The following is a 24,741-nucleotide window of genomic DNA, read 5'->3' as shown; positions in this document are numbered from 1 at the left end:
CACTTTATTATATTTAATTCATTATTGATGTCAGAAGTTAATTTTGAACAACACTTTATTTGGGATAGTTTACACTAAAAAGTGTACTTCTTAAAAATGGAGCTATTAAAAATCTGGACACATTCTATACTATTATACTTTTTCTGTAAAAAGTATATTATGATGTCATGTTATATTACTTGATTTGTTTTGCATATGAAACATGACCATTTCTGCATTTTAGATGTTTATTCAGTATTACAAGTTATTGTAATATGTATTATAAGTTATACTTACACGAAGAAGGCTTTGAAATATGGGTGAAATCAAAATCCTCAATTTCTCCTTTATATCCTGCAAAATAAAGTAGAAAAAATGTTTTATCAGGCAAAAACAAACAGGGTTCTGAATGTAGATTTAAACCAGTAAAGACTGTTCAGAGGTTATGCTGTATGCACTGTTCTAAATACAACTAATATTTTAATAATATTAATACCTTATAACAGTCCCATATACTAATAGGTTGGATTGTCAGCAAAACAAAATGGCAATGAATTTATTGTAATAATATCAATATCCATCCATACAATTTCTAACCAGTTTAATCGATTGCGAGAGCTGGAGCACTGGGCATTAGGAGGAAGTCTACCCTGGACAGTCCAGTTCAGGACTTAACTCAATCACTTACACTGAGCCAGTCTAGAGTCCCCAATTAACCACAGCACAAGTTCCCAGTTAGCATATGGTTAGGATGTGGGGGAAAAATTGTAGTAGTCAGAAAAAGAAATCCATGCAGACATGATAAGAATTTGAATGCTGTGAACACGCAGTGCCCGGGCCAGAGATTCAGAATTACAGGATGTATAAGACTACAACGCTGACTGACACTGTGCTTTACCCACAAAATAAATGAATTTCTTAAAATATGCACTTCATTAATTTTTCAACTGTAATTTTGAAAACGAAAATATTCTGCTAAAAAACACACGCCATCTGTCTACACCAACAAAATTTTATAATTTTGTTTCCAAGGCTTTGTTTAACCATTGTTCTGGGTGATTATTAAATAATCTAAAATTACCACTTCCGATCAAAATGGGATTGCTTAGTGCTATATTTATGCTTATGCTTGCAAAAACCCAGGTGGTAATTTTATTGTCAACAAAGAGACAAAGTAATTCAATGGTATATCAGGAAACAAGTCCCTTCTTTTACTCTGTAGAGCTGAATCTTTCTATTAGCATGATAAGAGACAATTGAATAAACTGAGTAAATAAATATTGTAAGCCAATTTATCCATCCAATAAGTTCCAGATTCTGCTTTTTCATTGTGGTGGAAAACTATTATAAGTTAAAAAAGTAAAACTGCCAGAATACTTTGAATACAGTGCAGATTATGACAGCTCAAAGAAACTATTAATAGATACTGTACAGTATAAACATACAGTGCATATAGTTAATTGTAGGCCATTAAACAGATAAACCTGCCAAGTCGCAAGCATAAAGAGAATATTGTTTATATGAATGCCAGGCAAGACGATTATTGATTTAGACAAGGCCACTGAGACCAAGGAGTTGAAAGATATATCTGATGAAAATAAATGGGAGAGAAGTTAAAACTCACTCTTCACCACAACTGATGCGAAGGCTGAGAGCTCTCCTTTGACATTCATTGCAGAAACACGATACTGTGCAGTGTCATCAAAGTCACATCTGGAAGAAGTAAAATAAGAAAGTTTAAAGGAATCCTTCTCACTGCCCAGTTCTACATGACTTGTTGTAAAAGAGGAAATGTTACTTTTGATTAACAGATACTGCTGTTATATCCATCAAGAGCATACTGTTGAAGTTAGTTATTTTAATTATAACCGATTATTTTTCATTCACAATTTGCCTTTCATAATTACTGCCATTGCTATTTTATATAATCAAATAAGATTAAATAATTATAGCACTACTGAAAACTATCTTTATGTTACAATTACAAATAATATCTATACATTCCTTTGAAAAATTAATCACCAGAATATCTTAAACATAGTACTAAGCTGGAATTACAGACTAGCCCTACGTGACACTTTAATAGCCTGTGTATGAAGGCCACAAAACCCAGTGTTATAGCGGTCTAATTTTAGTCAGAAAGGCAGCTGGTCGTGTACATCTACTGTATTTTCCACTTGTAAATAACATTTTCTGGGTACACTTCAAGAACTATCTGGAATATCTGAAGAAGACCAATATAAAAAAAAATAAGGTAAAACCTTGTAAGAAATTATGTCAGTAGTAATATGTTATTTCTATAATACACCCAGAATTTTCTGGACATGTATGGTCCAGCATAGGTATTGCAAAATAGACCATAAAGGCTGCTGCTGGTATGTGTCCTCAGTGATTACTATTTCAAAATCATTCCAATTAGATAAATGACATGCTGCATCATACCCAAATGAATACTGTATATATTTTTGTATATTTAGTTAAGTATGTAAGAGTAATGAAAACTTACTAAATGCATATCATTTTTATTCTAACATAATGAAAACAGTAGGGATCAGTATATTTCTAAACAAAATAATTTCACTTTATTAAGGACATCACAAAATACTAGAGCACATTATACAGAAGCATCTGGCCTTTATCTTAAGAGAATTCCAGATGCATAGCTCTGTGGTATATTTAGATGACCTCTCTTTTATCACAAAGAAAGAGGAGAAAGAACTCAGATCACATAACACTCTCAGTAAGTGAAAAATCAGAGACAACTGTCTTGTATACCTGCACAATGTCATCATGGCAGCAAATAGACTTCTGTGTCCAAGAATTTCTCACAGTTCCATATTTAGAACTCTTACAAAGGACTTGCTGGGTCTGCTTTGTCAAGACTGAACACAAGCAGCAAACTGTATGTCATTATGTTATCAAACTATGGGGCAGGAAGGGGTGACTACAAACCTTCTGTATTTTCTATGTGTAGCCTGCAAACTAAATTGTTCTAATAAACATTGTTTACATGATTTGTTGGCCTTATCCCTAGTCAGGTGGATTTCTGTTTTCAGCCAGATAGTGTCAGAATAGGCTTTGGTTCCTCATGACCATGTAATGGAAAAAAGATCTAGAAAAACAAATGGAAGGATGGGTGGAATTTTGACCTGATTTTGGTTTCCTGTGCAATATGACACTACTACTACTACATCCCAGTTAAATTCTAACATAATACAACATAATATTGTTAGGCCAGAGCCTGTCTTGACAGTGCAAGGCAAAAACAGTCTCACAGGATCCATCACAGGGCTAAATCAACCAAACACCCAGAATTACATAGCTAATTTCTGCTGCTGAGGATATTATTTGTAAAATGCATTGTAACAGGATTGGGTTGTGTCCACTACAGGTGTGTTTGCTTCTAGTTTTATAGTCTCAATTTGATCAAATAATTCTAAACACCCACTCATTCATTGCCTGAGCCACATAAACCAATTTAGTTTTGTTTCAGGCTACAACCAACTTTTGCAGTATTGAGGACCCATATCAAGATGGGGTGCCAGTCTGTTCCTGGCACATTAACTCACAGTACCTGGAAAAAAAAAATCTATGCAGACATATGAGCAATGCCAGATTCCACACAGACAGTGATTTGAACCCTGTCTCCTGAACCTGTCAGGGAGCAGCTCTTAGCACTGCCCTTAAATGCTAGCTGTCTGCCAAGCTGTGTAATGGAAATAAGAGCAATTAAACCTGCTGAGCTAAAGGAACTTTCCCCCAGCTTGAGAAGGTAATTAACTAATAAGCTAATTATTAAGCTAATAAACAACTTGATGTACTCTCTTTGATTATTTTTGTTTAGTAGCACAGGAAGTTAAGATTTATTTTTATGGAAAGAGTTTCTTATATGGTGGCGCAGTGGGTAGTGCTGCTGCCTCGCAGTTGGGAGATCTGGGGACCTTGGTTCGCTTCCCGGGTCCTCCCTGCGTGGAGTTTGCATGTTCTCCCCGTGTCTGCGTGGGTTTCCTCCCACAGTCCAAAGACATGCAGGTTAGGTGGATTGGCGATTCTAAATTGGCCCTAGTGTGTGTTTGTGTGTGTCCTGCGGTGCCCTGTGTTGGCTGGGATTGGCTCCTGCAGACCCCCGTGACCCTGTGTTCGGATTCAGCAGGTTGGAAAATGGATGGATGGATGGATGGATGGAGTTTCTTATACAAATGCTTGACGACAACCACTAACTTTATCCATAAATAAAACTTTAGGAAATTTCTTGGTTAAATGTCCCAGAATTTCAAAAGGATTTACTTGTTTACTGAAGCAAAGACAACCTTCTCATTCCCAGCAGGCACAGGCATTTCAAAACCAAGATGCTGTATTTGTGAGGTAGCAGCACCAACCGTTCCACTGCATCACTGTGCTGCTCCAAACTACAGTATATTAAAGTACACAATATTTAATTTTACTACTTAAAGAAAGCATTTGACATCGATTGAAGTAATGCTGTATTAACATGCATTGAGAACTTCTAGAATAGCCATTTATAATAACATACCCTCTCATCTGTCTGTTCACATGCATCTCTAGTTTAAGTTTTGGGTGAAGTGCAAGATCACAGTTGATTTTTTTCTTGATCCATAAAAGAATCAGTTCTACATTAGTTGTAGTTTAATTTGTGAAAATAATAAGTAAAGGAAATATGTGAAACTGATATTGCATTGTTCCATATAGAACACCACCATTAAATGTTATTTATGATTGAGTCCATTGCTATTTTTATTTCATATAATAAAATAAGATTAAAAGGGTCAGCATTCCATCACAGTTCAGCAACTTAATTTAATAAAGCTGTCATTAAATCACCCACTTGGAACTACCACTTTGAAAGGGTGTTTATGTGAAATTTCCCAAAATAAATCCTGTGTAATGCTCTCAGGAGGACTTTACAGTACATGAAAATGGATTGAGACGTTTTCCTTTTTATAAGTCACACACACACCAAGCACAAATTAGGATCACCAATGCACCTAACCTGCATGTCTTAGGACTGTGGGAGGAAACCGGAGTATCCGGAGGAAACCCACGCAGACAGAGAGAACATGCAAACTCCACGCAGGGAGGACCTGGGAAGCAAACCCAGGTCTCCTAACTGTGAGGCAGCAGCGCTACCACTGCGCCACCATGCTGCCCCGACATAACATTAGTTATTGTAAATTAAAATGGTGAAATTAAAGGTAAACCTAAAAATTTGAATAAATCAGTTACACAAATAACTCAATAAAAATGCACAATCTGTTTCTTGATTCTCAATTCAAACCTGACAGCAAGGGTCAGGAAATATTTATATAGGACTGGGACAGAGTTATATCTGCCTATAAACGCCTGATCAAAATATAAATGTGAATGGGAATATCCCCAGAGTTAAAATCCAAACACTTCTGCATTTCTGTTTAACATTTTCTCTGTTTCTCCCTGCCTAACCGATATGGTAAGCTGCAGGTAAAGTACGCTATATTTGGTCAATGCCATGTACATGCCAGTACACATAAAGCAAAAATTACATCCTCTTAACCTTGATATCCTTAATTTGTAGATACTTTCATATCTCAGCTGTGTTTCTCCCTACTCAGTGTCACGTTCTGAAGTACATTCAGAGGAATGTTCAGAGTCAGTATAATGAAAATGAATCATAAATTATCCACAGTCGACTCAGACTGTCACAGAAAATCCAGCTTATGCCAAATGTGAGAAATTATTTTTGTAATCAAAGAAAGTGCCAATTCAGATTTTTCTGCAGCTAATTTCTCTGAACTAATAAAGGATCGTGTAGCTTACAGAGGGATATGTGAGGCATCATATGAGATGCTTTATATGTCCAGCTACATTAGAATTAAATTAGTGTTAGAGTATACCCTTTACAAATTTCAGTAAGGTAAGGTTTTAAGACTGTACAAGATAACAATCTTGCTGTAAAATATTTTGATATCATATTAATCCAAATATATCAATCCACCTTTTTCTGAACAGTGTGGAGCTAATTGACTATCTCATTGAGCATGAAGAAGGAACCAACTCAGAATGAGGTCACAGTTCTGGGCAGGACTGCAACATTCACACACTCATGCTCATCTTCTCCAGTCTACTTTACATACTCATGTTTGAGATGAAGGAAGAAGACATTAGAAAGTGGGCTCAAAAGGTTCTAATATACATCAATAAATCATTTTTTAAGCAATTAGATTCAACCATAACCTAATTTATTTGGAATTTAAAATATCCACGTATCCAAAAGGTGACCCTACAAAGACCTAAGGCAGAAGGTGGCATGGCTCTACCTAATTTTTAGTTTTACTACTGGGCATCAAACATACAAGCTATAAAAACTGGGACATGGACACAAACAGATGAACATACACAGGCTTGGTCCGCAATAGAAATAAAAATCCTGCAGTACTTCTTTATATTCCCCACTATGTGCCCCAATAAATGCAAGTTATCACCAGTATACTAACAGCCCAATTGTGCTTCACGCACTCAGAATATGCAACCAATGTAGGAAGCATTTTAAGATGGAGAATCTTTTATCTGTGGCACCTCTGCATGAGAATCACCTTTTTTAACCCTCGCAAACATATGCAGTTTTTAATGTTTGGAAAACATTTGGGATTAAATCACTTAGAGATCTGTACATAAACAACATCTTTGCATCCTACGAACAATTACATTCCAAATTTAACTTTCCAGCAACGCATTTCTTTCACTATCTTCAAATTAGAAACTTTGTTAAACAGAACCTGCCCTGTTTCTCTCATCTCGCACCTCCCTCTATGCTGGAAAAATATAGCTAAGTTTTGAGGACTCAGACAGCATTTTTGTAATATATAAAACCATGTTACAGTCCCTCCCTTTCAAAGATCCAAGGGGACAATGGGAAAAGGATCTCTCACTCAACATCTTAGAAAAGGAGTGGAAGGCAGCAATGCAAAGCATATAATTATTCAACTCAAAATTATATATCGAGCACATCTGTCTCGTTTTAAAATTGTCCAAAATGTTTCCAGGACAAGATCCAACCTGTGAACACTGCAATCAAGTTCCAGCCTCACTGAGTCACATGTTCTGGGTCTACACCAAATTAACATCTGCCTTTCAGACAGCCTTGGTGTCATAATCCCTCCTAACCCACTAACAGCTGTGTTTGGTGTTCTTCCAGATGGGCTTAAAGTGGAGAAGGACAAACAAACTGTGATTACCTTCTCTACACTATTGGCACGTTGATTTATCTTGCTCAACTGGAAGAATCCTAACTCTCCTATTCTAAGTCAGTGGGTAACTGATGTTTTATATTATTTGAAATTGGAAAAAATCAAATTCACGTAGAGGATCTGTGCAGAACTTTTTCAAAACCTGGCAGGAATCCTCTTTAATAAAATCCCTGTGTGCGTCCATGTGTCCGTGTGTGTGTGTCTTCTGGTGAAGTGCGCATGCACGGGGCACAGTGCGATGCTTCAAAGGCTGCCTGACGCATCACACAAGACAGAGAGGGCGGGACCTATAAAAAAATTGCGCGGCTGATCCAATCGGATTTCGGTAAATGAGGTAAGACCTAAAACATAAAGCACGAAAAATCCAATCTGCTACTGAGACGCGGAGACCAGCTTCCCCAAAGAGGTGGGATTAGTGTTTGTTGTTGTGCAAGTGTTCACTCTGAGGATGTCAGATTTGCGATTAACAAACTTGGCCCGGTAAAGTGTAAAGTGTTTTCCTAAATATACGAATTTTCATGATATTACAATAGGATGACTTTTAAAAGTAGATTTATTTTTGCGCACATAAAATCCGTTGCTGGGGAGATGCCATACATACAATAATTAGCTGCACGTCAGCACAGATTAAAATACTTGCTGGAGAGACGTATTACTGTGAGAGAAAATTAAAGGCACACAATACAGTGACGCATATTACAGCCACATACAAGCTAGTATTACTGTAACAGAAAATAGACGGTCCTTTGCCATTTAATATAGACTGTTCCTACTAATGTTTATGCACTACTATTCTAGCACCAGTTATTGTAACGGGCTTAATGTCTAGTTAATCAATAACATTTTAGAATAAGCTCTTAATGCACTGAGGAAGCAGATTCTCTCCCCATTTCTTTTTCTTCTCCATTTATCCTTATCCACTTATTAAACTCATCGATTTACTTATTTTTACTAACTTTAAGATTTACTCTGTTTGCCATGCTCTCTTTCTCAGGGGTGGGGGTTGATTAGTTTTCAATCCTATTTTTGTAAAAATTAATGTATATGTATGCAATGATTACAATAAAATCAATAAAATTAAAAAAAATAATGAAAGTGGTCTCAGTAACAGAGAGATCTCCACAAAAAGATTGACTAGGTCAAGATTTTTAAGTCATTTTCCTGAGATACCCACCATGTCATCAATTATGATTGTATTAATATTGTAGAATTATTTTGAAATAGGTGAAAACAGTGCAAAATAAAGCAAGAATATAGTAATGCAAACCATTATGATTATTGATAAACGTCACACACACCAACACCTGGACAAACTAGTGTGCCCAGTTAACTCAACCCCTACATCTGAATACCTGTGAAGAACCCATGGTGGACACAGGTCAGTACATGAACGTAGTGTCATAGACCTGTGAGCACTAACCAGCAAGCCACTATCAAAGTACTGCCCCTCTTCTTTGAAGTATATTTACTTCAGATAGCATAACATTCTCAAAACCTGCTTATTCCATTTCAAATTCCTTGGGAGCCCAGAGATTATTCAATAAGAAATAAATAAAATAGCCAGGATTTTGACACGTAGCGTCCAAAATGCAGCAACAACAAACCCCACCTAAAAATCCACTTATATAAAGGCAAACGGAAGACGTTTTTTTACCTGTTGATTTCCAGTGAGTGCACGCTGTATCTACTTTCAATTTTGTACTTGCCAGGATGAACATGGGTATCAATGGGAACGTTGTTTTTGTACCTAAGAAATTGAACAAAAAGATGAAAAGAAATTGTGGATTGCGATGGTATCACATATACTGTATTGTCCACTGCAGCTGATAATTCTATATTTCCATGAGAAATTGAGTATGATGTGCAGATCCAGAAAATATGGCTGTTTGTAATCCATAATATGTCAAAGAAACAATTACAAGAAGGGGTGATTGGAGCGCGTCCTCATGGCAGTCCTATCCAGAATAATAAAAGGAGGCAAAAAAAAGCGTAGTCTTTATACATAATAATTCCCAGAAAATGATGACTCCAACTGAAATGTTTGTTTGGAGTAAAGACTGGTAAAATAGACTTGTTTTAGATATCTGTAATTAAGAAATGATGGTATTTGAAATAAATGACATATGCAGTAACAGTAGTCAAAAGTCAGGCAAAGTGTTGAGAGATGGAGTTCAAGAATAACTAGTAACCAAAACCAAGAAGTTGACCAAAATTTAAAAACAGAATTCAAAGTGAAATTGGAATCAAACTAAGCCCTAAATATTATTTTTCTTTAAAAGTACTTAGTGCATGGCTACAACAAGGCCATCTCCTTATTTTTAAAATATCTGCTCTGTTGTCAGTTCCATTCAGGTTCTGGAATCACTTACACTGTTGTGGGCTGCACTACTTTTGCACCAATCTAGAACTCCACAAAGTAGTCTTGGTGTTCCCATGTTCCTGTAGCCTTAAGCTGCCCCTGAAAAGCTGCCTGTTCCAGGTTACACCAATGCTACCTCTTCCTATAAAATGTCAGCATGTCCCTGTTACATCCTACATAAATTCTTCATTATAGCATCCTGGTGGAACAGAGCACTCTTCTCTCTAAGCCACAACTATCTTTCACTTCTGCAAGTGCATCTGCCTATTTCAGGACATCCAACATATACAGTACATAATGTGCTGCCCAGAGATAATAATAATAATAATAATAATTCATTACATTTATATAGCGCTTTTCTCACTAGCAAATGCAGGACTCTAGACAGCTGTTGCTGGACTTTAGCCTTTCCTATACCAATCTGACCATGTCCTTCTGCAGGGTGAACCTCTTGTCAGATATGAAACCCTTCTCAAAGCTTAGAAACACAATGTTTCAGCTGTTAGGCACCTGAAACCAGATGTGCACCTGAAATCTAATAAGCTCAGTGAGGAAGGTGAGAAATACAGTATATAATGTAAAAACCAGCAAAAAATAATCACAGTTGTGAGTAAAAAATAGTAAATGTATTCATAAAACAGCCGAAAATCATACAAAAATAACCATAATAATGTTTCAAAATGCCAAAAAGTCACATAATTTTAAAATTATAACCATAGTAAAACAGAAACTTATCCAGAAAGTGAGAGACAAAAGACAGATTTGCAGAAAAGGTTGACATGACTGATGTGCATACCCATTGTATTTGATTAAAATTATTAATTAGTTATTTATGTCACACTGTGTATATGTTTCTTTCATTTTTGTTTGAGGTAAACAAGAAAAGCTATTGTTATTATGGCACATGTAGCTCATGTAAAATGTATCTGATGTAATTTTCCAAGATTACACTGCAAAAGGAAATATATTATATCATACATTACTGATGACATCAAATATCTAACAGCTTATTCATGTGGAGGCCCCATATTTTATTCTATTCAATTAATCCAGTTTAGGGTTTTACAGGGGTTAATCCTATCATGACAACAATAAGGACAAGGCAGAAACCATGACCACCAGGATGAGATACCTCTCACAACTTGTCGTTTCAGTTTAGAGCTTTCCTTTAACACAATGGTTTGTGTTTTCACTGTAAGAAAAAAACAGTCTTACACTGAAATCCAAACAATTGCCTACATAGAATTAAATCACTGGTCTATGAGCTTTTAGGAGAACATGCATTTTGTCTGCGATGCCACATATCATTTGATGACTGAGCTATTCTACAGATGAATATAGGCTCTTCCTTTATAAAATAAAAAAGAAGGTGACTCCTTATTTAACCAAATGCTTATTTTTGCATCACACAGGAATACTTTATGAATGAAATCTTGTCATTGTCAAACATACCAGGTTACACGGGGTTCAGGCCATCCAGACACAGTGCAATGTAGCTTGACACTCTGTTTTTCCCAAATTGTATGAGATCGAGGCTTAATGACAAACTCAGGGGCATGCAGTAGACTGTCTTCATTAAGCTTCTTGTGAAGTTCTTCGGTCTCGTGAATCTGCAAAGTGTGCAAATTATATTCAAAATTGATCACTTTTGTCAATAAATAAATTAGACATTATCATTATGATAATATTTCCAGGCATTTACATCACTATTCATAGTAACAGTTATTGAACTTTTTTTTTAAATGAGTCATGCTACATTGTTATGTTGTCTGTTACAATATGTTGTGTCTAACTATATATAATACAAGAAGCATAAAATATACAGTGTACTTACCAGTAACATTTATAATACAAATAAAATTATTTCCTCAAATATGAATAACTTTTCTTGTGAAAAATGTTTTTATGAAATCTGTGTACTTTTTCGTATCAATTTAAAAATATATATTTTTAATTCTTTGAATGAAAGTTATGGATACTTTGTCTTTAAACTTACACTAGAATAAAGAATGATGGTATTATTATCACAAACTGTCTAATGAAATTAGGAAAATGACATATCTTAACAGTAACAAAAAAAAATTACATAGTACAGTATGTGGGTTTTGTTGGGTAATAGAAGGGACGGTTTATAATAATACAGTAATCTCCCGCTTTATCGCAGTTCAGCTATCGTACCCCAGCTATATTGCAGAAAAATTCAATAAGTACATCCTATCTGTAGTGTACTTTGCAGCCAATTCATAACAAAGCATATGGTTTTCAGCAGACAAAGAGTTTTGCGTTACAGCACCCAGATGATTTCTTGCAAAGCCCATTATTGGCTGAAAGAGGAGACTCAATCAATCAGAGTGGATTTTATTCTCTTGGGCTCTGATTAGCTGCTGCTAACGTGGTGTAATCTCACAAGAACAGCGAGCGTGGGTCCCCAATGAATAGCGTATCGTGTACTTTGCTTGTGGTCCGATTTTTCTGAGCAAACTTTTGTGAACTTTTCATTTTGTTTTAAGCCCTACAATGGCTCCCAAGCATCCTGCATCTTGTAAGCCTTCTGGTAGCAGTGAGCCTAAGTGCCAGAGGAAGACCTTGACCACACAGGAGAAGGTAAAACTGATGATGATTATTATTATGTTACTCATACCTTTAGTCCGACATCCGTGTATCATATGTTTATCTGAAGTATGTTTTAATAAGTTTACATGTGTTTAAAGTGTGTGGGAGGGGTATTTTAAGTGCTTAAACTATAAAAAAAAATGTGGTCTTTCTATATCGCGAATTTTCACCTATCGCGGGTGGGTCTGGAACGTAACTTCCGCGATAGGCGGGGGATCACTGTAAATGTCAAATCCAAAGAATTACAGGGGGTATGTGAAGCTTTAGCCATATTTCAATTGACTATGCTGAATTATTTTTTGTCCATTCATTTTCAAAAACCACTTTTCTATTACAGGGACTCCAATGAGTCTATCCTGGCTACAACTCTATATGGAATGATGACCAGATGCAGGGCATATTCTCACCTATACCAGGTAAATTCTGATTCATTAATCAACTAAACAAACACATCTTTGAAATTTAGGAGGAAATCAGATTACCCAGAATTAATCCACATAACATGAATAGAATATACCAATGCCACATTGATGGTAACAAACTCAGGATTTGAGCCCATGTTTGTGAAGGTAAAAGTGGTAGAAGTTAACAGTATTTCACCACTCTACTGTCTACAAACCTAATTTTACTTAAATGTAACAACAAAAATATATTCTTATATACATGTTGTTAGGACTTTATACACTGTATATATGAGCGGATAATACAGTTAAAGAACACTCACCAAGCTAACCATCTATTTCAGTATTACCTTTAGGAAAATCTTTCAGGCCGTTTAAAGCAGAGAGCACTCAACAGACTCTTTCCTAATGCAGTTACTCTGAACAGTGTTAATAGTGTCATATAAGAGGTTGTAATACACTGCACAACAATTTTTTGAAAAGTCTTGCTTCCTGAAAAGTTTTTGCTGATTGTGACAGGTACCTACTGAGTATGCACAAATATAGTTTTGGTTTTACTGCATCACGTAGAAATAAGACATTTATATGTTTACTGACAATAACGTATTTAGTCACATTTATTTTTTGCATACGCCATTAAATTCAACAGAATTAAATGTGTTTTGCTCCTGATTTTCTTTTGTATTTGATGTCTGGTGCATCACGTTGCAGTGTCCAACAGTAGTCAGCAAGCATTGATGGATTCCAGTTACCCTGGTATCGTTTCTCCATTGTAGCAATGTCCTGGTGAAACCTTTCACCGTGTTTGTCACTGACAGCACCGAGATTTGCGGGGAAGAAGTCCAAGTGTGAATGGAGGAAATGAATCTTGAGTGACATGTTGCACTTCATTGTCTTGTATGCTTTGAGAAGTTTGTCTACCAGCTGAATGTAGTTTGGGGCTCTGTAATCGCCCAGAAAATTGTCAACAATGTCTTTAATGGCTTTCCAGGCAATTTTTTTCGGCCCAACTAACAGATCTTCAGACCGCTTGTCACTCATAACATGTCTGATCTGGGGGCCAACAAAATTGCCTTCTTTGATTTTGGCATCAGTTATTCTTGGGAACATTTGTCTTAAATAATGAAAACCTTCGACTTACTTGTTCAGTGCTTTCACAAAATTCTTCATGAGTCTCAGTTTTATGTGAAGAGGAGGCAAAAATATCATTGCCGGGTCGACAAGTGATTAATGTGCCACATTTTTCTGTCCTGGAACTAACTTTTTACGGAGTGGCCAGTTCTGTCGAGAATACTGTGACTCTTTGGCACGGCTCTCCCATTCACAGATGAAACAACAGTACTTTGTATAGCCAAGCTGCAGTCCTAGTAACAGAGCAACGACTTTAAGATCTCCACTGATATTCCAGTTGTACCTGCTATACTGGACGTGCTTCAGCAACAGTTCCATATTCTCATACGTTTCTTTCATGTATGCTGCATAGCCAACAGGTACTGAAGGATAAATGTTTCCATTGTGTAGCAGAACAGCTTTCAGGCTTAACATTGATGAATCAATGAAGAAACGCCACTCTTCCGGGTTGTGATCACAACACAAGGCCAAGAACAATCCTTCAGTGTCACAACAGAAACAGAGACTGTCGACTTGTGCAAAAAATTTGGTTATATCATGATGTCAGCCTAGAAACACAGAAATTTCCGTACCTGGTGACAGCAAACACCATTCCTTCAGTCTCAAACCCAGCAGCTCGGCTTTTGCTTTTGACAGACCCAAATCTCTGACCAAATCATTCAATTCGGACTGTGTTATCAGATGAGGATCACCTGATGAACACGGTTCAAAATCCAGGTCAATGTCACTGTCAGTACCCTGCATTGCAGTCACTTCATCTGGTTTGTCTAAGGTCCAATCATCTGGTGGCTTCGGAATTGGAAGACTGTTGTCATGTGGCACGGGTCTCATTGCTGAAGGCAGATTAGGATATTCAATTGACTTCTTGTTTTTGGTAGAAAAACCAGACACATTAGTCAAACAGAAGTAACAGTCCGTCACATGGTCTTTCTGTTCTCACCATATCATTGGAACAGCAAACGACATCGTCTTTCGAGTGCCTCTGAGCCAGGCTCTCAGACTGACAGCACATGTTGCACAGCAAATGTGATTTGCCCATTCCTTGTCTTGATCACCAATTTTGTAGCCTAAATACAGATGATAAGCTTTCTTCACAAGAGCAGTCATCCAATGTCTCTGAGGGGCAAGTGTATATTCGCCACAGATATAGCAGAATGTATTGCGGCTGTTACGTCATTGATGACATCAAAACGTCTATAGCATCAAGCTTGCCTACTGTTATATTGCTACAGATACTATACTTTACTATACTGATACTATACATACACACTGTCTATATTAACCAAATGAGCACGTTTTATAGCATGCTGAGACAGCGTCAAGCTTGTTCAGACCTGCCCAGGATGTCAACTTCCACAGAACAGCTTCCAACCTGGCCTGAATCCATGCCTGGATGTGCCCAGACTGCACAAACTGTTGTTGATCAGTCATTTATGAGAGCGAAAATGTTTGGATACAAATAAAAGAAAAAATCATGACAAAACTGAAATGGTACGTGATGGGTAAATTTTGATATGATATTCGTGATCAGCACCCAAAAATCTATAAGAAAAACCTAACAGTGTTCAAGAAGCAAAAACTTTGTTGTGCAGTGATATCAGAACAAATTCTAAGCAACTGTGTTGATTAGCAGTAACAATAAAGGTCATTCAATCATTCAGTTAGATATGAAAATATCTCTCTATCTCTCTATTTATTATAAAAGAAAATCTTGAGACAAGACTTTTGCCAAGAGATTTTTTCAAGTCCTGCCCTCCTCTCAACCATTTTCAACCACGCACACGGTCCTCTCACCTCTCATTTGTGTGAATGCTTTTGTCAGACACAGTTCCTGCGCTCTCAGCTCTTATAAATTTTTACATTTTCCTCACTTTAAGTTCCTAATAGAAGAAGACTTATTATGTCCAAATCTTATTGAAGTTTTTCATCCCAAAGGGTTATCAACAGAAGAAGTGAGTACATGGGCAATCCTAGCACCGAGAAACAATGAAGTCAAACAAATTAACGTGAAAATTGTTGATCAGTTACACAGCAAATTGGTAAAATGCATATCAATAGACTATGCTGTCGAACTATTTTGACATGTAAAATTTTAACAGGTGACAAGAAAGGTAATGTAGTACATCTTCTGTGGATAACATTAGACACCAAAGGAGATCTTGATATGTCATTTGTATTAAAATGTTTACAGTTTCCCGTTAGAATAGCTTTTGCTATGACAATTAAGAAATCACAGTGACAAACATTCGAAAAAATTGGATTATTTATTAGAGAGAAAGAAGCGATATTCACTCACGGTTAGTCATATGTTGTGTTGTCACGATGTAAGTCCAACCACAGAATCAAAATACAATGCAATATTGATGAAAAGTTAATAAAAAATTTTTTAATGAAGTTTTACAGGAAAAGTGTAAGTTTAAAAAGTATTTACGTGTTAATTTCAAAGCCACACACAAGGAAAACGTATAACGCAACAAATACCTCTAACACAATATGAAACATAATTTTTTTTTTATTTATTACATTTTACTATTACTCGCTGTAATGTAAAATAGTTAGTTCTATTATGCATATATAACAATTCCCATGAAAATAACAATCTGTTTAAATTGTACATCCACTTCCCCATACACTAGTGGCAGATCGGCGAAGTGGCTAGCGCATAATGCCTGCCCGGCAGTTGGTGACCAAAGCGAGCAGGGGGCAGAACCTCCTAGTAATTTAAAAAATCAGAAATCCTCAGAAAACTTCTAAATTTACTGACCTCTTTGAGCAGGGTGAAATTGTAGCCAAATATGTGAATTTTTACTCTTTGCTATTCAAAACAGTAGCTTCTGGTTCAAAATTCTACTTTATTGCCATGTGTACGTAATACAAAGAAATTCTTACTTGCATGTCTCCTATATACTAGTGACAGTAGTTCAATACCAATAAAAGAAAAATAGGACAATGAAAACAACATCATACTTTCACTGCAAAATATATGCAACAAGCACACAAGAACATGTTCTTGTCACCATGATTGGCTGTCGTGTAACCTTATGACCTGTGATTTAAAAGTGTCCCAGTATCTCCTGGTGTGAGTGCTAATGGCCTGGCACTGTTTGCCAGAACAGACAAGGGAGAAGAGTGGCTGAGGTCTTTAATAATCCTGTTCCACTTTCTAAGACAGTAAGTGACACATATGCCCTAATCAGAAGGTAGCTACTTTCCAGTTGCATTGTGTGTCAATCTCTGCAGTGTTTTATGGTCATGATCTGATTAGGTTCTGGTGGCCAGTGACTGTGAACTCTACTGTGCACCTCTAGAGGTCTATGAGCATAGATGGAGACATTTAAGGAAGTAAAGGAATAAGTGATTTTTCTTAAGAATAACTAAGACCTGTTATGCCCATTTCAGGTCATTAATATTGAAATTTCAGATACAAAGAAATCCTTACATATTTTAACACCCAGTTTTTGATAATATTCATCCCATTCAACAAAAAACTTCTATCTTAACTTAGGCACTTGTCTCCATTGTTTTCAACCATCTTAACTAATATTTTAGCCATACCATTACGGATTGACTTTTTTATTAGTTAGAGGTAGTAATCGCTTTGTAACATTTCCATTATATAGTAAATATTCATAAATTTAAAAAAACAGTTATTAGTACTGAATTATTTTAATTATATCAACAACATTTCATGTTTGCTTGTGTAAACGGGCATGGTCCATGAAATTAATAAAAACACAATTCAAAAAATGAGGTTCATCACTGAGTATGGTCTGGTGTCAGTTCTCTGAGACTATCCCTATTAATCTTGGATTGCTTCATCATTTCCTTAAAAAGCCATATTTTAGTTTAAATACTTCAACAAACTCTTTCTCTGACTCTCTGTTTTAACACTTGCCATTTATTTTGATTCATGTCTTAACCAGACTCTGTACTTTCAACTTTTTAAACTGGTGCAGTCTTTTTAATTTAGATTTGAATCAGTATTGGATCCTCAAAGAACTTCTCAAAAGTGCATGCTAAACTTTTTATTAAACATGTTTTCAGCTAAACTCTGTATCAACTATATCAACTGCAGCTCCATAGATAAGAGACCTATGGCCAAGTGGTTAATATCTAAATTCAGTAATATTACCTTTATCTTATGTTTTCAGTCATTCCTAATTAATGCAAATACCTTTCACCATCTACAGTTAGGTTAATTACATCCACGTCTCTCGGGCTGTGCCATTCAAACTTTCCATTATGTTCTGGCATGCGAATGCTTTGTGTCATCGTAGTAACATAGTGTATGTGTGACCGTGCCAACATCTATCTGCTATTGTCACAATATCTTTCCTTAATTGATGACTGGGGCATGTCAGAGTGTTGCTGAAAGAAAGTTTCAGAGCCAGATACCATGATTATTAAAAGCATTACATACAAGAGAACAGGTCAGTCTGGCACAAGAAAAAGCAGGCCAGCCAGTCCAATGCATTATTTATAACTGACTCTTAATAGACTTTTTCTTTTATCTTTCTGTTAGGTTTCAAGTTGATGTGTGAATTGTACCTCAACGATGACTGTTGTGGATGGACTTTATAATAGTGTGCTGTTGGTCACTTTCTGTATTTGTTTTGAACAACTGAATATTACATTCTTTGCAGTTTGTTTCAGCAGACAAGTACAATGAGTTGCATGTTAAGAATTACTTGTCAACACTCTTTCATCTGCTTGCTTAGTGTCCTGCATCAGCTTTTCTTGGGAAAAAAGCGGTTATTTATTATGATCTCTGAAACTGATCAAGTATAGTATGCCTATAACTAATATGTATTCATTTTTTACTGAATATATGTAGGAATTTATAAATATGTAAAGTGAATATTCTTATCAGACCAGTATCATTTTAAAAATAAAATATGCTCAATAGGTCTGTACACCTAGCATGGAAATGCACATACAGTAATAATAACGTCAATGTTTAGGTAAACAGTAATAATAACTTCAATGTTTAGGTAATAGTGAAACAAAACTGAGATGATAAGCGGCTGATACCTACTGTATAAAACTGATTTTTCCAAAACAATTCATTAATCTCAAAGCATATAACTAAACTGACACACACATATATATATATATATACTTAAACATAAGAACTTAGTGAGTGTAACGAGTGAGTGAGACTTCACTTCTGCCCTCATGAAACTCCACCTCTTCCTTTGCATGCCACATAAAAGATGCCTCCACCAGAACAACACCATCAATCTGACTAGCACACACATTCAGGACACAGCTCTAAAACAACCAAACTATTTTACCTTCCAGCCTAAAAGAAAAATGACTTCTTTTAAATGTGCTTTTCCCACCTGGGACCCCAGCTCTTCATACTTTGTTTTCTTATTATAATACAGTGTATATTGTAGCACACGTATGCCTTAGGGACAGCTTAAAGGCTCTGGTGCTAATTCAACTCCAATGCACAAGGTGGTGGTGTAAACTAATGCCTCTTCATTTCCTCCCTCTACAGACCAGATGGTTGATTGACTAGCGAGAAACCAGAGGATGTGGAGAAAACTCATATGGACATAGGGTCAGTGTGCAAACGCTAACCTTAACCAAGTTTGTAATTCCACTCAGGGTCCTGCATTTGTACCTCAGCAGTACTCAACACACCATGTTGCCCTAGTCTGAGCGTAGTCATTGTCTTTCAAAAGGGTACTAAAATGGAATAAAGTCATATAGCATTTAATTTGCAGCAAATTTATTTGCTATTTTACTTTCTGCCTTATTTTTGCTAGACAAGAAGTCAATTAAATTACACCACTATATTTAGCATAAAAGAAAAGTCTTCATGCATATGCTTATTGCCACATTACTTTGGCAGTCTGCTTCATTATACCTGATATAATAACTGAAAAATGTTGGAGAGACTCCTAAACTGTCAGTGTTTTTAATTCTCGATATTTAATTTGTCCTAGTCCTGTTTAGCTTAGAGCAGGCATGGGGAAATCAGTCTCCTCTGTAGCTCATTCTGCATTAAACAATGTAATGCTACATAGTTGAGGAAATGTTATGTTATGTTACGTAATTCAATTACAATGAAACATCTGAATTAATTACATAGGTATATCAAAAAGAAGTTTGTGTAATATTCAGGCATGCTAAACAAAAGCCATTCTTTAATGTCTTCCAAAAGTAGTAACTTACTAAAATAATGTGCTAGATATATTTTTTGTACTATTTGAGAGTCTGACAGTAAAATAATTTGCAAATGGCTTTACCCAAACTATGTTACTACTGCCGCATATATTATGAGGAATTAATAGGAGCTTTAAAATGCAGATGCTGAATTGATTCTGAGTGAAGACTTTTAAAAAATTCCTTAACCATAACAGTACTATTGGACCCAAACTTGTTTTAATATCAGTAAGGTAAGAGCGCTGTTGGGAAAACAGTCTTAATTAAGAAATATTGTGCATTACAGAAGCTTTCATTGTGAGCAGTGTGATTATAAGCTGTAAGGGAAGCCAACATTGTTACTTGTCTGTCATCATTTCTTTTGCACTAAACCCCATCAAGACTGATCATTTTATCGGCATCATTCAAGCTCTTCTCATGTATTTTATTTTCATATTTGCAACCTGGTCCTATTTAATAGGAAAGTAGTTAAAGCAGCCCTACACTGTTGACCGTTAATAAAAATAAATAGATATACATGACAAAAGACACACAACTATTTGTTATTTAGTTTCTTGATATATTGGTAAAGGATTTGTATTTTTTAAATCTGTGGAGGCCCATTAGTGAATTTTCCAATTTAGAATCGCACTAAAGAACCACCATTCAATGAGCAGGTGCAATATTGTATGCTTAGGATGGAATTTACTACAGTCTATCATGAATTGGGATAAAAACAAAACAAAAACAATATCCAAAAAGCTCAACTGAAAAATAAAACTTACAGGTTGAGAAACAATTGGTATCTAGTGTCAATCACACTCACCCTCTTCCTTAAGCTGATCCGTTCAGCTGATTCTCTGACAGAGACTTTCCTGCTCTTCTTTTCAAATCTCTCCTCAGCTAATGAATCTTCTGCAGTGTTAGCAACAATCGTCACACCTTCACCAGTAGATAAAAGGTTTCTTCTTGCAACATATCCAGCTGTCTCTTTAATCCTCTCTTCTTCAGTGTCAGTTATTCCACTGATGTGTTCTCGGCTGAGGAGAAAAATGTAAAATGATTTAACATAATATAAAGCTTTTCTCCTTCAATGGCAGACTATATGTAAAGTTAAAACCAGAATCAGATCTGTTTTTGGAACACAAACTGTTAATTTGTACTCTAAAGATTCATAATCATAATCTTTCAAATATGTTACTAAGTAGCATGTTACATTTTTTTGCAGTTCTTTTTTTTCCTTTCTGCCTTACTTTGCCCTTGATGAAGAATGTCATTTACATTAATTGTTGCATCATTCTTACTTATCCCCTTAATATTTTTAAATACTTAATTATTCATCCATATATTTTATGACTCATTTATTCTGGAGAGCAGAGAGACATTATAAAGGCTGGGTGCAAGATACAAAACAATGCCGAGTGGATCCCGGAGCATTTCAGGCCACACTCACTTATACATCTCATTTAGAGTTTTCAGTTATTGTAATCTGCTTATCTTTGGGAAGTAGGAGGTAAGTCTTTATGTCTCCTTTTAAATCTTTGTTTTCAATTTCAATTATTATTCAACTTATTGTCATAATTTTTCACAGTTCAATAAAATGCATTTGTAGCTGGTACCACTGGTAATGCATACTCCTTTAGTCTTTCTAGAAAGGTCTATTGTCCTGGAATTAGTCTCGTAACTCTTTTCTGAAATTTTACGAAATGCCATTATTTCATTTTTGCAGTATGGTAACTGAAAATTTCCCCAGCATTCCAAACATGGTGTCACAAGTACATTGTATAGCTTACTTAGCATAATGTCTTTTGGTTGTACCCAATGAGTCCAGTGTCTTAGTTGCAGTATTAATCATTTTTGTGTGGTATCTGGTATTTGCCAGTGGTAAGTCCACTATGACAAAATCATTTTAAAACATTATTAATTTTAGTTGCTGGACCTCACATTGTGGATTTGTATATATTTACTTTACTCCCCGTGAGGAAAACATTGTATTTATTTACATTAAACTTCGTTTTTCTCTTGTCCTACAAAATGTAATATTTTATAGTCTAGGTGAGGGGATTTTACTGAGTCCACAATTTCTGATAATCCAGTTAATGCAGTGTTAAGATAAGGCTCCTTGTTAATTACATTTATCTGTAAATCATTCACATAATTTAAAAAGGCCAGTGACCACAGTATAATTCCTACAGCACTCAACTTTTAAAATCAACTCAGAAAGAGGCACTTGCACAATTATGTGTTGCTTTCTGCACTTATGACCAGGTTCTCATCCATCTACATGAGATACATTGAATGCTTACGACTTGCCCTTTAATGTCTGGCCTCTCATCAAGTACCTTACAAAAAGCATAAATTGAATAATACACTCCCAGCATATAAGCAAAACAGACCCGTCCTTGACTAAACTTGTATTCCAATCACTTCTAGGATGGTTGTGATACAAGTTAAGGTAACTGGCCTAATATCCTTTTTTATATAACAGGGAAGTATTAGTTACATTTGCTTTTTGTCCTTTAGATTTTCCCCAATTTGTCATTAATTTTTTAGTCTTTCTTGCATGTTGTTTTCTATTATATAAATTCTGTAAAATCTTTAAGATGAATTTTCCCAATACTGTAGTTATGACCAGGTTACCAACCCTGTCAGTAGTGAAAACATCAGAAAAAAAGCAACCTTTGGCATTGCTGCTTTTCATACGTTTCACCTCCTCCTTAAATGTTCTCTTACTGCCAAACATTTTAGGTTTGACTTTTGAATAATTGTCAGCTGAATATTGGCAATTCTGATTGTCCTTTTAAATATTTGCTGTCCTGCGTCCATATGATTAATTATGTTATTTTTTGCAATGATGTTGTAATGCTGCCTGTTTATTTGATTTCCTTAGTTATCCTCTTTGGATTAATATTTATTTTCATATTGATTGTATTTTTGTGTATTACATTATCAGCACTGCAGGAAATATTTTTACTGCTTTTTTACTGTCCCAGTTTGCAAAGACTTGACTTATTGAAAATGTGTTTTTTGGAAATTAAAATGAATCATGTTTTGCATATTCACAATGTCAAAACACTATAGCATAAAATTATATCATAATATTATGCATATACTATAATGTAATAGTGTATATCCATCCATCCATTATCCAACCCGCTATATCCTAACTACAGGCTCACGGGGGTCTGCTGGAGCCAATCGCAGCCAACACAGGGCGCAAGGCAGGAAACAAACCCCGGGCAGGATGCCAGCCCACCGCAGAATGTAATATATATTTTAATATTATAATTATTGGTTCCTAAAGTTTTAGTAACTTCAATATTGTGAATTCTATGAGAATCATATCGGTGGTTAATTCATTCTTCAATAATTTTTCCAAATTGTACTTTGGTAATAAAGTAATCATTTACTCTGCTACTCCCTTCTAAACAGTTTTGCCATGTCATTTTAAACTCGTTTACTGCCATTGTATATGTTCATAGCAAACCTTGGTTTATTCTTACATTGTGTGTGCATGCAAAACAGTAACAGGAAAACCATTTTTTCATTTGTTGTTTATGACTAGACAAATGCTTTTGAAGATTCTCCTGTCCAGAAAGGTAAACTGAGCTTCTTTTCAAATCTGTGTTAATGTTGCTTAAGATGACAGATTTAAACAAAGTCTTTTCCCACAGGAGTTCAGGGAATGGAAGAATAGATACAAGAGTAAGGAATACCTGAGGTAAGCTTATATGTGTTTTCTATTAAATATAAAATGAATGTTATGTATTACTTTGCATTAGTTACTTGCAACAAAGAATTTTACTGTATACATGTGGCAGTATTAATACTACTATTACTATTTCTGTTTTAGATGTCAATAATGCACCCTCTGTGTTGTACCTTTGTTTTAGTAACTGTATTTTGTAATCTAAATATCTTCATTAAAAACGCTCATAAATTCCTATATGAATTAGGCTCTTCTTAAAATTGTCTCTTATGTTTATATTCATGTCTTCATTCTTTTATTCTCTCCTATCTTTTCAGATGTTGTTTATCACTTCTGTTATATTTATCCTCATCTTCAGGATTCAACAAAGTTTATTATATTGCTATAATGCCATACGTTGTACTTACTGTATGGGTTTCTACATACACAACTTCACCTGTTTTATTTCACTACTTGTAAAAACAAGATTAATTTATGTTAATGCTATCTCCGTGCTTACTTTTCCCCTTTTAGCTAGCATAGGTAACAGTGTACAGTATATGTACTGCATACAGTATATGTAGATAAATAATACTTGCAAATTTATATTGGTTATATTGTATATAATTCTATCTATCTATCTATCTATCTATCTATCTATCTATCTATCTATCTATCTATCTATCTATAGATATACATTTACAATACACAGTATACAGTATGTGTATGTGTAATACTTGCAAATGCATTTTGTTTAATTGTATAAAAATCTATCTATCTATCTATCTATCTATCTATCTATCTATCTATCTATCTATCTATCTATCTATCTATCTATCTATCTATCTATCTATCTATCTAATAATAATAATAATTATAACATTAATTCTTTGCATTACTCAGAGTGCTTTATATACTGAGTGGAGAGCCTCTTAAACCACCACTAATGTGCAGCATCTACCTGGATGATGAAATGGTAGCCATTTTGCGCCAGTACGCTCACCACACATCAGCTGGTGAAGGGCAGAGTGAAGGTTAGTCAATTATAGACAGAGGATGATTAGGGGGCTAGAATAAGAAGGCCGTGGTGGCCAATGTAGTCAGGGCATTGGAATATGCCCTACTTTTTATGAAGGAGGCCCAGAGATCTTTTATGACCACAGAGAGTCTCTT

General features: G+C 35.5%; 1 protein-coding gene across 4 annotated transcripts in view; it reads right to left on the bottom strand.

The window, feature by feature from the left end:
• Positions 1-24,741, bottom strand: part of myom1b (myomesin 1b) — a 147,299-nt gene that overhangs the window by 106,562 nt on the left and 15,996 nt on the right. For all 4 annotated transcript variants that reach the window (XM_051928730.1, XM_051928731.1, XM_051928732.1 and 1 more), the window contains exons 4-8: positions 20,707-20,920; positions 11,035-11,192; positions 8,878-8,970; positions 1,604-1,692; positions 277-333 (exon numbers count right to left, since the gene is read on the bottom strand). In XM_051928730.1, coding sequence (XP_051784690.1) covers positions 277-333; positions 1,604-1,692; positions 8,878-8,970; positions 11,035-11,192; positions 20,707-20,920 — 611 coding nt within the window. The remainder of the gene's footprint in view (positions 1-276; positions 334-1,603; positions 1,693-8,877; positions 8,971-11,034; positions 11,193-20,706; positions 20,921-24,741) is intronic.

Source organism: Erpetoichthys calabaricus, chromosome 6 (genome assembly GCF_900747795.2).
Source record: "Erpetoichthys calabaricus chromosome 6, fErpCal1.3, whole genome shotgun sequence".
Taxonomy (NCBI): Eukaryota; Metazoa; Chordata; class Cladistia; order Polypteriformes; family Polypteridae; genus Erpetoichthys; species Erpetoichthys calabaricus.
Note: the sequence above shows the minus strand (reverse complement) of the source record. Positions and strands in the feature narration are given on the sequence as shown.